The sequence below is a fragment of the Megascapheus bottae genome, chromosome 2, assembly GCF_031878675.1.
Source record: "Megascapheus bottae isolate mThoBot1 chromosome 2, mThoBot2.hap1, whole genome shotgun sequence".
Classification (NCBI taxonomy): domain Eukaryota; kingdom Metazoa; phylum Chordata; class Mammalia; order Rodentia; family Geomyidae; genus Megascapheus; species Megascapheus bottae.
The window spans coordinates 2,568,504-2,583,519 of record NC_143510.1 but is presented as its reverse complement, the minus strand read 5'-3'; the positions used below and the strand labels follow the sequence as shown (position 1 = coordinate 2,583,519).

At 42.8% G+C, this 15,016-nt stretch overlaps 1 protein-coding gene across 8 annotated transcripts in view; it reads right to left on the bottom strand.

Annotated features, from left to right (window-relative positions):
• Positions 1 to 15,016, bottom strand: part of Dnm1l (dynamin 1L) — a 46,513-nt gene that overhangs the window by 8,303 nt on the left and 23,194 nt on the right. For all 8 annotated transcript variants that reach the window (XM_090319577.1, XM_090319568.1, XM_090319586.1 and 5 more), the window contains 8 exons: positions 13,758 to 13,920; positions 12,533 to 12,653; positions 9,865 to 9,996; positions 6,634 to 6,840; positions 4,102 to 4,222; positions 1,232 to 1,387; positions 1,027 to 1,116; positions 265 to 357 (listed from right to left, as the gene is read on the bottom strand). In XM_090319577.1, the coding sequence (XP_090175703.1) occupies positions 265 to 357; positions 1,027 to 1,116; positions 1,232 to 1,387; positions 4,102 to 4,222; positions 6,634 to 6,840; positions 9,865 to 9,996; positions 12,533 to 12,653; positions 13,758 to 13,920 (1,083 nt within the window). The remainder of the gene's footprint in view (positions 1 to 264; positions 358 to 1,026; positions 1,117 to 1,231; positions 1,388 to 4,101; positions 4,223 to 6,633; positions 6,841 to 9,864; positions 9,997 to 12,532; positions 12,654 to 13,757; positions 13,921 to 15,016) is intronic.

Here is a 15,016-nt window from a genome sequence, read left to right as displayed (position 1 = left end):
TCCATGCACCAGTTACTGAACGAAGGCCCAGATTTGCTATCTCTGTGTCGTAAGTTGAAACTAATACTGTATCTGATGATTATAAAGGAATTAAATTTGAAAAAAAAAAAATGAGATCAGCATGCTTCCTGGCATATGGCAACCCCTAATATGGCACATGTGTTTTATAGTTAATAAGTTTTAATGCTAGGTAAGTTTTGCTGTAAATTTAATTATAACCGATTTCCTATCTCTGCACAAGGACCTCTTTATTATTGTTATTACCTCTATATTATTGTTCATTAGCCCGCAAGCATCAGCGAAGTCTGGGTGTTTTGTGTTGATGTAAGCCAGTTCAATGGCCACTAAGTTATGGACCTAAAAAAAAGAATAAAATTAGCTTAACAGACAACTTTTTTTTTTGCCTGACCTTGGACTTGAACTCAGGGCTTGGCCATTATCCTTGGACAATTTTTTTTTTTGTCAGTTTTGGGACTTGAAATCGGGACCTGGGCATTGTCCCTGAGCTCTTCAGCTCAAAGCTACTGCCCTACTCCTGGAGCCACAGCCCCACTCCCTGTTTTCTGGTGGTTAGAGATAAGAGTCTCACAGTCTTTAGTGCCCAGGCTGGCTTTGAACCTTGACCCTCAGATCTCAGCTCCTGAGTAGCTAGGATTACAGGCGTGATCCACCGCACCCAGCAAGAAATGTAATTTCATCATAGTTAAAGAAAGCTTGCAATAGAGGCTCAGTTCACAAAGGCTGAAGGCAGAAGTGATTCTCCATTAGTCAGCAGCACTGCGTTAAGAGAGCAGTGCTAATCACATTCTTACAACCCTATGACCACAGGTTAATGATTATGAAACCATCAAGGAAGAAAAAGCACTTTATACACTAGAATTATTGCAAGCTCTCCTTTAGAGTAAGACACATTTTCCTGGCAAGATGTGTCTAAACCCAGATGAACCATCGTGCTATAGAACAAAGCAGCAGAAGGCAGGGTTAGCCAGTCCTGGGTGAGTCAAGTGACCCATCACGGCCACTCACCATCTCATTGGTGACAGGCAGTCGCTTGCGCAGAAGACATGTCACGACCTCCACAATGGCATCGTGGAGCTTAGGGAACCGCAGCAGTTCCTGTGTGTGACAGACAACAAGGTCACAGTCTGCTTTGCTTAGGGCGAATGAAACCACCTGTGGGGCACGGCTTCCTAGTCCAGCAGGGGGGGCAGTGTGGCCAGTGGCCTGGCACCTGCGTGCTATAGTTGCTGCAGTGCTGGATGATCCTCTGCATCTCCTCGTGAACCAGCTCCACGCAGCGCAGGCTCGGCTCCTCAAGGCGCTTGATCTGACGCTTCACCAGCAGCTCAAAGGAAACCTCAGGCACAAACAAAGCAGGACGAGGACCCTGAAACAATAAACCTCCAGCTGGTCACTGATAGTGACATTCCACAGAAGTTACAAAGCAAAATCACATTTTTGGTATTTTTCCTGGAAAAGGGCTGCTTCAGTGGCCAGGAGTTTGGCCTGGTGGTATAGTGCTTATCTAGCATGCACAAAAACCCAGAAGTGGTGCTGTGGTTCAAATGATAGAGCACCAGCCATGAGAAAGCTTAAGGACAGTGTTTAGGCCCTGATTTGAAACCCTAGGACCGGCAAAAAAAAAAAAAAAAAAAAAAAGTGCTGCTTCATGGAGAGCAAAATAAAGACAAACTATACAACCAATTAAAAAAAGACAGGCCAGGCAGGGCATGGTGGCTTCTGCCTGTAACTCTAGTGCTAGGGAGTGGGGTAGGGGGAGGAGGCAGACTGGGAGCATTGAAGTTCAAAGCCAGGCTGGCCAGGAAGTTCATGACTATCTCAATCAATAAAAAGCTGGTGTGATATCTATGCTTGCTATCTAAGCTACATGAGAAACAAACAGGATTGCTGGCTTCTTTTTAAAATTTCTTGCAATCTATTGACATCATTCTTGGGTGTCTATGCAGAATTTCAAGGCAGGATTCGCTAGAGAGGCTGCACATCCATGTTCATTACTGCACTACTAACCATAGCCAGGAGCCCAGATGGGCAGACGGATGAAGAAAATGCGAGAATCTCCATACAAGAGAATGTCTACGCGCGTGCGTAGGCATGGACACCAACAGAATCCTACTCACCCATCTGCAGGGGGATGGATGGACCTGAAAATTTTCTGCAAGCTAGGTGAGGCTACTCAGGTTCAGAAAGACAAACTGCATGTTTCTCCCTATGTGGAACTTAGATCCAAATTATAAACATACACGAGCATGTTCAGGGCCATGTGCTTACAACGCTTATAAACACACACACACGAATGGATGGAGGGTAATGGGGAGGGCTATAATCGAGTAATGGCTAGTGAGAAACCGTTATACCATAATTTAACAAAATGACCAGGAATCTGAAACAGGTTTTGCTGGGTAGCAGGGGAGACAAATTGGGGGTGGGGGGTAAGTATAGTCCTCACCTGTGAAAATGGATGCAGGTAAGTGGAGGAAATGGGCGGGTTGAGAGACAGGGGAGAACCACAAAAGGAGGGACACTGAACTCACAATTTGGCCTGTTGAATTGAAATCCTTTTGTACAACTACTTAAATATAATAAAATTTGTTTGTTTGTTTGTTTTTGCCAGTCCTGGGCTTGAGCTCAGGGCCTGAGCACTGTCCTTGGACTCTCTCAAGGCTAGAGCTCTACCACTTGAGCCTCAGCACCATTTTCAGCCTTTTTCTATGTATGTGGTACCGAGGAATCAAACCCTGGTCTTCATGCATGCTAGGCAAGCACTCTACCACTAGGCCAAACTCCCGGCCCCTAAAATTTGTTTTAAAAACAAAATGCAAAGCCGAAATGGTGGCTCATGCCTGTAATCAGGAGGCTGAGATCTGAGGATCAAGGTTCAAAGCCAGCCCTGGCACAAAAGGACCTAAGACTCTTATCTGCATTTAACCCCTAGAAAATGGGGGATGGGGTAGGGTGGGGAGGGGGTGGGGGGTTCTTTGGCTCAAGGGATAGGGCTATAGCCTTGAGCTGAAGAGCTCAGGGAAGCGCCCAGGCCCAGAATTCAAGCCCCATGACCCACTTAAAAAAATTTGGCCTAGTGGTAGAGTGCTTGCCTACCATGCACGAATACCCAGGGTCGATTCCTCGGTACCACATACATAGAAAAAAGCTGGAAGTGGTACTGAGGCTCAAGTGGTAGAGCTCTAGCCTTGAGAAAGTCCAAGGACAGTGCTCAAAAAAAAAAAATGCAGACAGGTATTGGTGGCTCTCGTCTGTAATCCTAGCTACTCAGGACCTGGCTGAGATCTGAGGATCGCAGTTCAAAGCCAGCCTGAGCAGTAAAAAGGATCGTGAGACTTGTACCTCCAATTAACCACTAGAAAACTTGGAAGTGGTTGCTGTGGCTCAAGGGGTAGTGCGGTAGCCTTGAGCTGAAGAGCTCAGGGACAGTGCCCAGGCTGAATTCAAGCCCCACTACCAACCCAAACAAACAAACAAACAAACAAACAACAGGGCCAGGAGCATGGCCTAGTGGTAGTGCTTTGCTTAGCATGCACAAAAGCCCCGGGTTCCATTCCTTGGTACCATACACACAGAAAAGGCCAGGGAGTGGTTCAAGTTGTACAGCTCTAGCCTTGACAAAACAGCGATGCCCAGGCCCTGAGTTCAAGCCCCAGGACTGGCAAAAGGAAAAAGAAATTGCGATAGTGGCTTGGTTCAAGTGCCTACCTACTTAAGCATGTACATGTGGGCCCCAAGTTAAAACCCCACTATTATTTAAAAAAAAAAAAAAAAAAAGCATATAGGTTCTTTGTGTGTGTGTGTGTGTGTGTGTGTGTGTGTGTGTGTGTGTGTGTGTTCCCCAGTCCTGGGCCCGAGCACTGTCTTTGGGCTTTCTTAAGGCTAGAGCTCTACCACTTGAGCCACAGCACCACTTCCAGCTTTTTTCTATGTATGTGGTACATACATAGAATTAAACCCGGGTCTTCATGCATGCATGCTAGGCAAGTACTCTACCCTAAGCCACACTCCCGGCCAGCCTATAGTATTTTAAAAAGGGCTTTAACCTCATATTCAAAGTCTGAAAGCTGGCATACTCACGGTAGCATTTCTAATAGCAGTCAAAATGTCAATAGTGTTAAGGCCACCCAGGGGGTCAACAGATTCTAAGGTTCGCCCAAAAGTCTCATGGAAAATATAACAAATTCTAGCACCACCGCATCTGAAAGACAATGAATTGTAAGGTTATTTGTATTACTAGGTAGCAAAGAAGCTACAAATTAGAACTCTAAATTTATCTCATAAATAATTCTACTTGCCGGATTACACCTGTAATCCTAGCTACTCAGAAGACTGAGATCTCGGATCTGAGGATCAGGGCAGAAAAGTCTGTGAGACTCTTATCTTCTACTAACCACAAGAAAGCCTGAAGTGACGCTGGCTCAAAGTGATAGAGTGCTAGCCTTGAGATGAAGAGTTCAGGGACAGCGCTGAGGCCCAGAGTTCAAGTCCCATGACCAGTCAAAAAAAATTCTATTAATATATTGCCATGTCCTTATGTTTGCAACATAAAACATCAGGCACTGCTGAACAGCTTTTCTCTGCCTCACTGCTCTTCCACTAGCTTATGAGCTAAAGATAGCAAATGATACCATAATTGTTTCTCAAGAATCACAAAATTGGGACTGGGAGCATGGCCTAATGATAAGAGTGCTTGCTTAGCATTCCCAAAGCCCTGGGTTTGATTCCTCGGTACCACATACACAGAAAAAGCTGGATAGATGATTGTATCAACAAATGCATTTATACACAATGGATTCTATGCTGCCATCAGAAAGAATGACATCGCCCCATTTGTAAGGAAATAGAAAGAATTAGTACAAACCTTGGACTCTTCTGGCAGAGGATTACAATAGCTAAAAACCTAGATACATAAGGCCAAATAGGCTGAAGCTAAATGAAAGGACCTCCAGAATATGGAAACAAAAGCTATTATATAATGTGTGGTTGTTGTTCTTAATGTACTGTTATTTCTCATCTCTTTTGTTGTCCCTTGGTTATCTCATATTGTTCTAGTATCTTACCTTGTTATCTGGTATATTATATATATGTTTGTTTATTTGAAATGGAAAAGGGAAGGGGGAGAAACAAGATGAGGAGAAGGGGTGAGGGGAGGGAAATGGGGACAAAAACATGAGAAGGGGTATCAATGTATGTGAAGTAATGCACTTTCTATCTGGTGAATATAACTGTAACCCCTTTATTAATTACAATAAAAAATGAGAAAAAAGAAAAAGAAAAATGGTGCTGTGGCTCAAGTGGTAGAGCCCCTAGCCTTGAGAAAACCCAAAGGACAGTGCCCAGGATCCAGGACTGCCCCCCCAATTTTTTTTATCACAAAATTGAGGGTAAAGCTCAGCAAACTTTTACTATGGGGCGAGCCCACACTAAAATCTAAATTTTATGTAATTTTCAAATATCATGAAATAATATTCTTAGATATTTTCTCACATTTAATTTTTGAATAAAAATAATTTTAAATGAGGCATAGTTATACAGTCACATAATTATCATTTTTATTATATAATACACTTATTATTTCCAATGTAATTTACAAAATTATTAACTGATGACTTGTTGACTGCCTATGTCTGTTTTGACAAAATCAGTCTCTTGACCAATACTTGTCTAGGACAGTGACAACATTAGCAAGAATAATCTCTACTTGGTAAAACTAAGGGTTTTGTTTTATTTATTAATTTATTTTTTGTGCTGGTTGTGGAACTTGAACTCAGATTTTCTCTCAAATTTGTCTGCTTGGGCAAACAGGGAACTCTGATCTTTGGATCTGAGCTTCCTGAGTAGCCAGCATTACAGGTACAAACCCTAGCACCTGACAGAATATTTTAAAAGTTAAATTAAGAGGGCCAGGAGTTTGGCTTACTGGTAGAGTGCTTGCCTAGCATGCATGAAGACCCGGGTTCGATTCCTTAGTACCACATAAATAGGGGAAAAAAAGCCAGAAGTGGTGTGAAGCTCAGGTGGTAGAGCTCTAGCCTTGAGAAAGTCCAAGGATAGTGCTCAGGCCCTGAGCTCAAGCCCAGGACTGCCCCCCCCCCAAAAAAAAAGTCAAATTAAGAAAGAGTTAGTCTTAGGAGACTAAGAACTGAGAATCTCTGTTTAAAGCCATCTCAGGCAGTAAAGTCCTAGAGACTCTTATCCCTAATCCCCAAAAAGCAGGAAATAGTGTGTGGCTCAAGTGAGAACACTAATCTGCAGCAAAAAAGCTAAGGAACAGTATCCAAGTCCCGAGTTCAACCCCATTATTGGCACTGGAGAGAAAAAACTCACAAACAACAAAAAAACCCCACTAATTTAGACTGGTATAGTCTTATATGGTACAGTGCTTACTTACTAACCCAAACTCCAGTACTCCCCGCCAAAAATCACAGTAGTTTAAGTGCATAGTTTACAAAGCATTTTACACATGTACCAGTTACCCCACCATTTCTATAAAATTATGCTTTTGCTTTATGGACAAGAAGTCATAATCAGATCATTTCAGTCACTTTAACAAAAGACAGTGACCTTAAAATCTAGGTTACAAAGTCTTTACAAAAGCATTTAACTTACAGCTCTGAAGTTTCAATATATTTTGCAGTTCCTTCAATTGTGTTACAATATTCTGTGGCAAACTTGGTGATGAGCTGGAGTAAAGTGGCGCTTTTATCATCCACAGGCTCACCGTAACTGTTCAAAAGAGACTGATACTGAGCAGCTAGAACGTTTATTCTTGTTTTCAGCTCTGGTAAGCAATCTCGGATGTGATGCATAAGTAACCTGCAAAAAGGTAAGAAACACAGTCCTGGATATTCTGATGCTCCAAACACACCATGTTTTTTTTAAAAAAAAGTACAAATAAATGTACTACGACAGTGTGATATTGGGAACTCTAGATGTGATCTTTTGCTGGAGTGCAGTTCCTAAAAGCTCTGGCACCTCCAGAGGTAAGACACTTGGTTCTCTGTGAAAGAGGTTGGCAGTCAAGTTGATCACCAAGGGCCGATGAAGTCTATGCAACCAGGCTGCCATGAACACTCAGGACAATGACTATGCAGCTGACCACTGACAAGCTCCAGGACTCCGACAGCAAAGCTTCTCATGTACCTGCCTTCTCCCAACCAATTCATCTTCATCCTTGTAATAACTGGGTCCATATAAGTTAATGCTTCCTGAGTCCTGGCCCCCACTTTAGGAAAGCAGTTGAATCCAAAGGATTGTGAGAAGCTGAACTTAAAGCCAGTCAGAAGCAAAGGTTATAACCCTGTACTGGTTACTGACACCCAACATGGAAGGGCAGTCTTGTGGAACAAGCCCTCCATCTGGGCTCTGATGCCATTTCTAGGCAAATGGTGTTACAACTGAACTGAGTTAAAGGACACGGGGAGAATTCACAGAGGAACTACCTGACTGGAGAAGTGGGAAAACCCAGCCCGGTGCCAGTGGCTCACACCTATAACCCCCAGCTACGTTGGAAGCTAAGATCTGAGGATCATGGTTCAAAGCCAGCCCAGGGAAAAAAGACTCTTCCCCACCCCCTTGCTCCCAAAGTCCTGGGGCTTTAAGTCAGGGCCTGAGCCAAGTTGTCCTTGGGCTTTCTCAAGGTTAGGGCTTTACTACTTGAGCCACAGCACCACTACTAGCTTTTTTTCTATGTATGTGGTACCAAGGAATCAAACCTGGGTCTTCATGTATGCTAGGCAAGTACTCTACCACTAGGCCAAACTCCCGCCCACACCCCCACCCCAGTGAGACTCTTACTTCCAATTAACCACTCAAAAAACCGGAAGTGAAACTGTGGGTCAAAGTGGTAGAGTGCTAGCCTGGAGCAAAAGAGCTCAGGACACTACCTAGGCCCAGAGTTCAAGCCCTATGAAGGGGGGGAGGAAGGTGGGCAAACTCCCAAACAGACAATGAAGCATCTCTGCTCAGGTGAGTGACTAGAATAATAAACAAAAAAAAAATAGCCCATGTCAGTTGATTTTCCTATATCACAGTAATACCTATAATCTAAGCGTTCTTAGATTATAGGTAAACACCTATTTCAAAAATGACATAAATGAAGATGTTTTGGTCAACTTATTTTTTGCCAGACTTGGGGCTTGAACTCAGGGCCTGAGCACTGTCTTTGGGCTTTTTCCTCATGGCTACGGCTCTGCCATAGCACCACTTCCAGCTTTTTTATGTATGTAGTATTGAGGAACTGAACCCGGGACTTCATGCATGCTAGCTAAGCACTCTACCACTAGCTTAAACTCCTGGACTCTTGGTCAATATTTTTGACATCTGCTTTTAACACATCAAATTGTGGGGACTGTTATGGAAAACCAAATATAATGCTGTAATTTTTTCATGACAGTTCTAGAATTTTGACCTCGGGGTCTGAGCTTTTTGCTCAAGGACAGCATTCTACCACTGAGCCACAGCTCCAACTTTCAGCCTTTTGGGGGTGCTTAATTGGAGATAAAAAAGTTCACGGGCTTTCCTGCTTGTTGTGTCTATGAATCTTGATCCTCAGATCTCAGCCCTCTGAGTAGCCAGGATTATAGCACCAGCGCCTAGCCAAATATAAAATTTTAAACTGCAAATTATTTTTCCTATTATTACCATTTTACTACAAGAAAAGTAAGCCTGTCAAGTGCAATTCCACCCATATAATCTGGTTTTATTATTTATTTATTTTTCCAGTCCTGGGCTTGAGCTCAGAGCCTGAGCACTGTCCTTGGGTTTTCTCAAGGCTAGAGCTCTACCACTTGAGCCTCAGCACCACTTCTAGCATTTTTCTAGGAATCAAACCTGGGTCTTTGTGCATACTAAACTCTACCAATAGGTCAAACTCCTGGCCCCTATATAATCTGGCTTTATGAACTCATCTTTTATAGGAAGTCCCAGAACAGTGTAAACCCATGTACAAGCTGCCTTTTACTCAGAGGTTAGAGAAAATGGCTTTCATTTATCTAGTCAATTATAAATCATCTAGAAACTTCCCATAACACCATCAACAAGGAACAAAGAATCCAATATACATTACTTCAATAACTAATCAAAATAAAATTAGTTCTAAATTAAAATCATTCGTAAATTATAAATTTTACTTCAGCTTTTGAATTAAAGTCACTAATAACTAGTTATAACATCAAAACTAGAATAACCGTCAAAAACTGTCATTGCTGGGTGCTGGTGGCTCACACCTGTAATGAGAACTTCTCAGGAGGTAGAGATCTGAGGACTGCAGTGCTAAGCCAGCTGGGGCAGGCAAGTCTGTGGGATTCTTCTCCAGCTAAATATCAATAAGCTGGAAATGGAACTGTGGCTTAAGTAATAGAGCACTACTAGCTTTAATGGAAAATGCTCAGGGATGGCACCTAGGCCCTGAGTTCACGTCCCAAGACTAGCACCAAAGGAAAAAACAAACAAACCACTACATATTTCAATATTTTAAATTAATTCCATTATTTAGTACTATCCACCCCCCCAAAAAAAAGACACCTACTTTACAAGAACCACAAACAGTCTCAGCTGCTAGCAGAACAAGCCCTTCCTTTTCAAAAGGCCAAAATGTGGATGAACGGGTCAGGTAGGTGATTCTGTATCCTATTGAGAAGGCGGAGACCTGAAGATCATGGTTTGGAGCCAGCCCAGGTAGGTAAATCTGCATGTCTTACCTCCAAATAACAATTTTAGCAAAAACTGGAACTGGTGGCCTGGCTCAAGTGGTAGAGTGTCAGTCCTGAGTGGGGAACACCACGCAAGGGCAGGCAGGACATCCCGATTTCAAACCAGGGGGAAAGGTGAAAATGTTACCTGTTTAGAGTCCGAGCAAGATACTTTGTTCCATTTCTGTTGGCTAGAGATGGGTATTTCTTTTGAAGAAAAGCATATTCATCGCGGATTGAATCAGTAACACTCTTCTTATTGTTGATATCCAGCTGGCTCCTATGGTTGAAAAATGGTAAAGCTATTTAAAGTCAGTTGTCATCCTCTCTCTCCTACTCTCCTAGATAAGGTTGGGGTTCACAGCAGCACACCAGCCATTGTTCCTTTCTTTGGGGGGAGGGGGGAGGCTGAGTTCAGGATTCACATTTGCTAGGTAGTCAGTGCCATTCCATCCATTCCATTTGTGCCACATTTCCAGCCTTTTTTTTTTTTTGGTCTATCATGGGACTTGAATTCTGGGCCTAGACACTGTCCCTGAGCTCTTCAGCAAGTCTACTAACAGTGTCACTTTCGGCTTCTAGTGGTTAACTGGAGATAGGAGTCTCACGGACTTTAGTGCAGGCTGATCTCAGCCTCTTGAGTAGCTAGGAACACAGGCGTGAGCCACCGCACCTGGCTCCAGCCTTTTTTGCTTTAAGTTATTTTCAGACAGGATCTTGCTTTTGGCCAAGATCACCCTTGGACCCTTCCACATGTAGTGGTACACAACACCAAGCCCCAATGGTTTTGTTGAGATAGGGGGTGGGAGCCTCAGTAACTAGTTGCCTAGACCCACAACTATCGGATCTCTACTTCCCAAATAAATGGGGTTACAGGCTTGTTCCGCTGCACTGGGCCAGGTATTATTTCCTTCATTCCTGACATGCACTATTTTGATTCTCACAATTAATTCTATAACAGGTACTACTCTTCCATTTTATGTCAAGGAACCAAGGTTCTAGGAGATTCTTAAAGGCCACACATTAAGTAGCACAGTGGAGATGAACTATATGACACAAGAGTAAAGCTGTAGAGTATAGCACATTATCATAATCAAAAGCAGTTTTGTTATTATATATTAATGATACAAAGGGTTTCATTTGGTTATTTCTATACATTCATATGATATACTTTGATCAGATTTACTAAGTTGCTCTCTTATCTCTCATCCCCTGAAAGCAATATTCCTTTTTCTTTTCTTGACAGTCCTGGGGCTTGAACTCAGGGCCTGGGCATTGTTCCTGAACTTCTTTTTTTTTTTTTTTTTTTGCCAGTCCTGGGCTTAAGCTCAGGGCCTGAGCACTGTCCTTGGATTTTTCTCAAGGCTAGAGCTCTACCACTTGACCCTCAGCACCACTTCCAGCTTTTTCTAAGTATGTGGTACCCAGGAATCAAACCCTGGTCTTCATGCATGCTAGACAAGCACTCTACCACTAGGCCAAACTCCCGGCTCCTCCTGAACTTCTTTTGCTCGAGGCTAGTGTACTACCACTTGAGCCACAGCACCATTCTGGCTTTTTCTGTGTTTGGGGTACTGAGGAATCGAACCCAGTACTTCGTGAATACTAAGCAAGCATCTATCACTAAGTCACACTCCTGGCCCTAAATGAAGCATTCTTTAGTAACAGTTACTTAGTCCCAGAGTTCAAGCACCAGAACTGGCATGCACATACATACATTCACGCACAATACCCCTACTTCCCCAAAACCAGTTACCAGTTGTGGGGCTGGGAGTTTGGCCTAGTGGTAGAGTGCTTGCCTAGCATGCATGAAGACCCAGGTTTGATTCCTCCGTACTAGAAACATAGAAAAAAGCCAGAAGTGGTGCTGAAGCTCAAATGGTAGAGCTCTAGCCTTGAGAGAGCCCAAGGACAATGTGCAGGCCCTGAGCTCAAGCCTAGGATGGCAAAAAAAAAAAAAAACAAAAACCAGTTGTGATTTAAACCTATATTGTAGGAAATGGCACTGTGGCTCAAATGGTAGAACACTAGCTTTGAGTAAAAGCAGCTCAGGGATAGCACCCAGGCCCTAAATTGAAGCCTTAAGACCAGGAAAAACAACAACAACAACAAACAATTCCATTGTAGGTAGTCTGTGAGGGACTATATGTAAAACTTTTATCTAATCATCTGATAGCTTCAGTGTTTCCTACCACATAAAATCTTTGGACTGACATTAATACCTGAATCTAGCTTTCCTAAATATATAACCTGAATTTTCAAATTACAAAACCTACAATAACCTAGCTACTCTGGAGGCTGAGATCTGAGGACTGCGGTTCAAAGCCAGCCCAGGCACTAAAGTCTGTGAGACTCCTATCTCCAATTAACCACCAGAAAGCCAGAAGTGGCACTGTGGCTCAGGGGGTAGGGTGGTAGACTTGAGCTGAAGAGCTCAGGGACAGCACCAGGCCCACACCCCAGGACTGGGCAAGAGGGGTGGAATTCTGAGTAAAAACTAGATAATACTCTCTTCCAGTGCACTTCTCACACAGAGCTTACATGATAGGCAGGAATTCTTAAAGACTAATTAAATTAGTGATTAAATAGTGTCCTTTTGTGGCACCATTTTAGAAACAGTTTCTGTTAGCAGTGTTACATGAAGCTTTAGTGAATTTCTTTTCGGTCTTTAGGGGAATTTTTTTTCGGTCTTTAGAGTAATGCGTTCCTCGGCAGTACTGACATTGCAGAAGAGGAGGAAAGGGAAGGTGGTGCTTTCAGACCGGCTGTTGTGAAAGGACACTGTAATCCCCGCCCCCTGGCTGAGAGCCACTGACCTGTTGACCACGCCGATGATGCCCAGCTTGACTGGAATGACTCTCCCCATCAGCACGTCCATGGCGTCCGTGCCCGCATCCATCAGGTCAAGCTTCGTGATCACAGCCAGGGTTCTGCGACCTGGCCACAGCAAGAAAACGGCCATCAAATAAACCTGTTAGCTCAGCACTCAATAGTTTCCTTTGAAATTCTCTGAAGCAGGAAAAGGAAAATAGGACACAGCCTTCAGACTCTCCAAATACGCCTTAAAAAAGGAAAATACCAGGTCTGGAACATGGCCCAATAGTAGAGTGCTTGCCTAGCATGCATGAAGCCTTGGTTCCATTCCTTGGTACCACACACACAGAAAAAACTGGAAGTGGTGCTGTGGCTCAAGTGGTAGAGCGTTAGTTAGCCTTGAGCAAAAAGTGCTCAAGGACAGTGCCTGGGCCCTGAGTTCAAGCTCCCCAAAATAATGATAATGATAATAATAATAAATACTGAAAGCAACAATAATCACTCATTCACAGGCCCATTCCATAGATTATGAATCTTTAGTCGAATATCACTGAGTTGCAGTGAACAGTGAACTAAATCTTTGAGTTAAATGCTTCCTGAAAAGATTTTACCTTTATTTTTGAGATTCCCCATGTCTTTTGCATGTCTGAATATCTTCTATCTCTGCAGAATGTAAAAACCATAATTTTTTCCTAGACCAGAATGATCTACAATGATTACCAACTGTGAATGATTTCTTCTTACAAGATTGCCATTCATATATCTCAGTCATTTTATTTACACAACACAGTTTTATTACGTTAGCATCCTTAGGTAGCAATTGCAAATACAAACATCTAAAGTATTTTTGCCCAATTTTGCCATCGAATTTCTACTTGAAATTATATGCAAAATGGAAAAATATTAAACTAAAATTTGTATTAACTAAAAGCTATTCCTTTTATAAAAATAAGTTTGCTTCTTGTTAATGCCAGTACTGGAGCTTGAACAAAGGGCCTAGGCACTGACCCTCGGCTTTTCTTCTCATTGTGAGTGCTCTACCATTTGTGTCACACCTCCTTTCAGCTTTTGGGTGTTGACTTTCTGCCTCAGCTTGCTTCTAACCTTGAGCCTCAGATCTCAGGATTATAAGTATGAGGCACCAGTGCTCAGACAAAGCTTCTTGAGATATAGTATATTTTCCACTCTGCTTCAAGCATCTCATTACATATCGACATGTATCCTTACCATCCGGATCTACCTCTCTTGAAATTTTCAGCGCCTCTGACGTTGCCATGTCTGTGTTAGCAGCAGTGACAGCAAGGATAATGGAATTGGGATTGCTGATGAATCGAAGAATAAGCTCCCTGATCTGAAGCTCAATATCCTTAGGTTGATCACCTACAGGCACCTAAACCAAAGAGATTGGCAAGGAACTAATGATGAATAACAACTCAGAATTGTTCTCCAGCTACTCCAAAGAAAATAGGAATTTCATCTCTTTTTTTTTTTCTTTCCTGCCAGTCCTGGAGCTTGGACTCCTGATTTGCTCAAAACTAGAGCTCTACCACTTGAGTCACAGTGCCACTTCTGACTTTTTTTTCTTTTCAGTAGTTTATTGGAGATGAGTCTCATAGACTTTCCTGCCCAGGCCGCCTTAGAATCGCAATCCTCAGATTGCTGCCTCCTGAGGGGCTAGGGTTACAGGCATAAGCCATCAGTGCCCAGAATTTTAAAACAATTAAAATAAATTCATGGGGCCAGGAGCATGGCTTAGTGGTAGAGTGCTTCCCTAGCATGCATGAAATCCTGGATTGGATTCCTCCAAACCACATACATGGAAAAGCCAGAAGTGGCAGAGCCCCTAGCCTTGAGAAAGCCCAAGGACAGTGCTCAGGCCCTGAGTTTAAGCCCCAGGACTGGCAAATAAATAAATAAGCAAATTCACAATACAGGAGGGGTATATTTATATATTTGATAATATAGGAAGTCTCAAAAGTGATTCCTGCAAATGTTAAAAGTTTACTTCTGCATAAATATTTACTGAGTACAATCCTCTGCTGACTCGGCAGCACTAACTAGCTCACTCTTCTTCACTCACTCACTCACTCATACATTCACTCACTCACTCACTCATTCATTCATTCATTCATTCAGCGATTGTTAACTGGCAGCCTACTATATTTCAGGCACTCTTTCATATATGCTAAATTATGCTACAATAGGAAATTCAGACAATATCAAAGGTTTTGACTTTTTAGAGATTATGTTTTAGTGATAAAGAGATAGATAATACAGGGACCAGGAGTTTGGCCTAGTGGTAGAGTGCTTGCCTCGCGTGCATGAAGACCTGGGTTCGATTCCTCGGTACCACATACATAGAAAAAAGCCAGAATAAGGGTCAGGAGTTTGGCCTCGTGGTAGAGTGCTTGCCTAGCATGCACGAAGACCTGGGTTCGATTCCTCGATATCATATACATAGAAAAAGCTAGAAGTGGTGCTGTGGC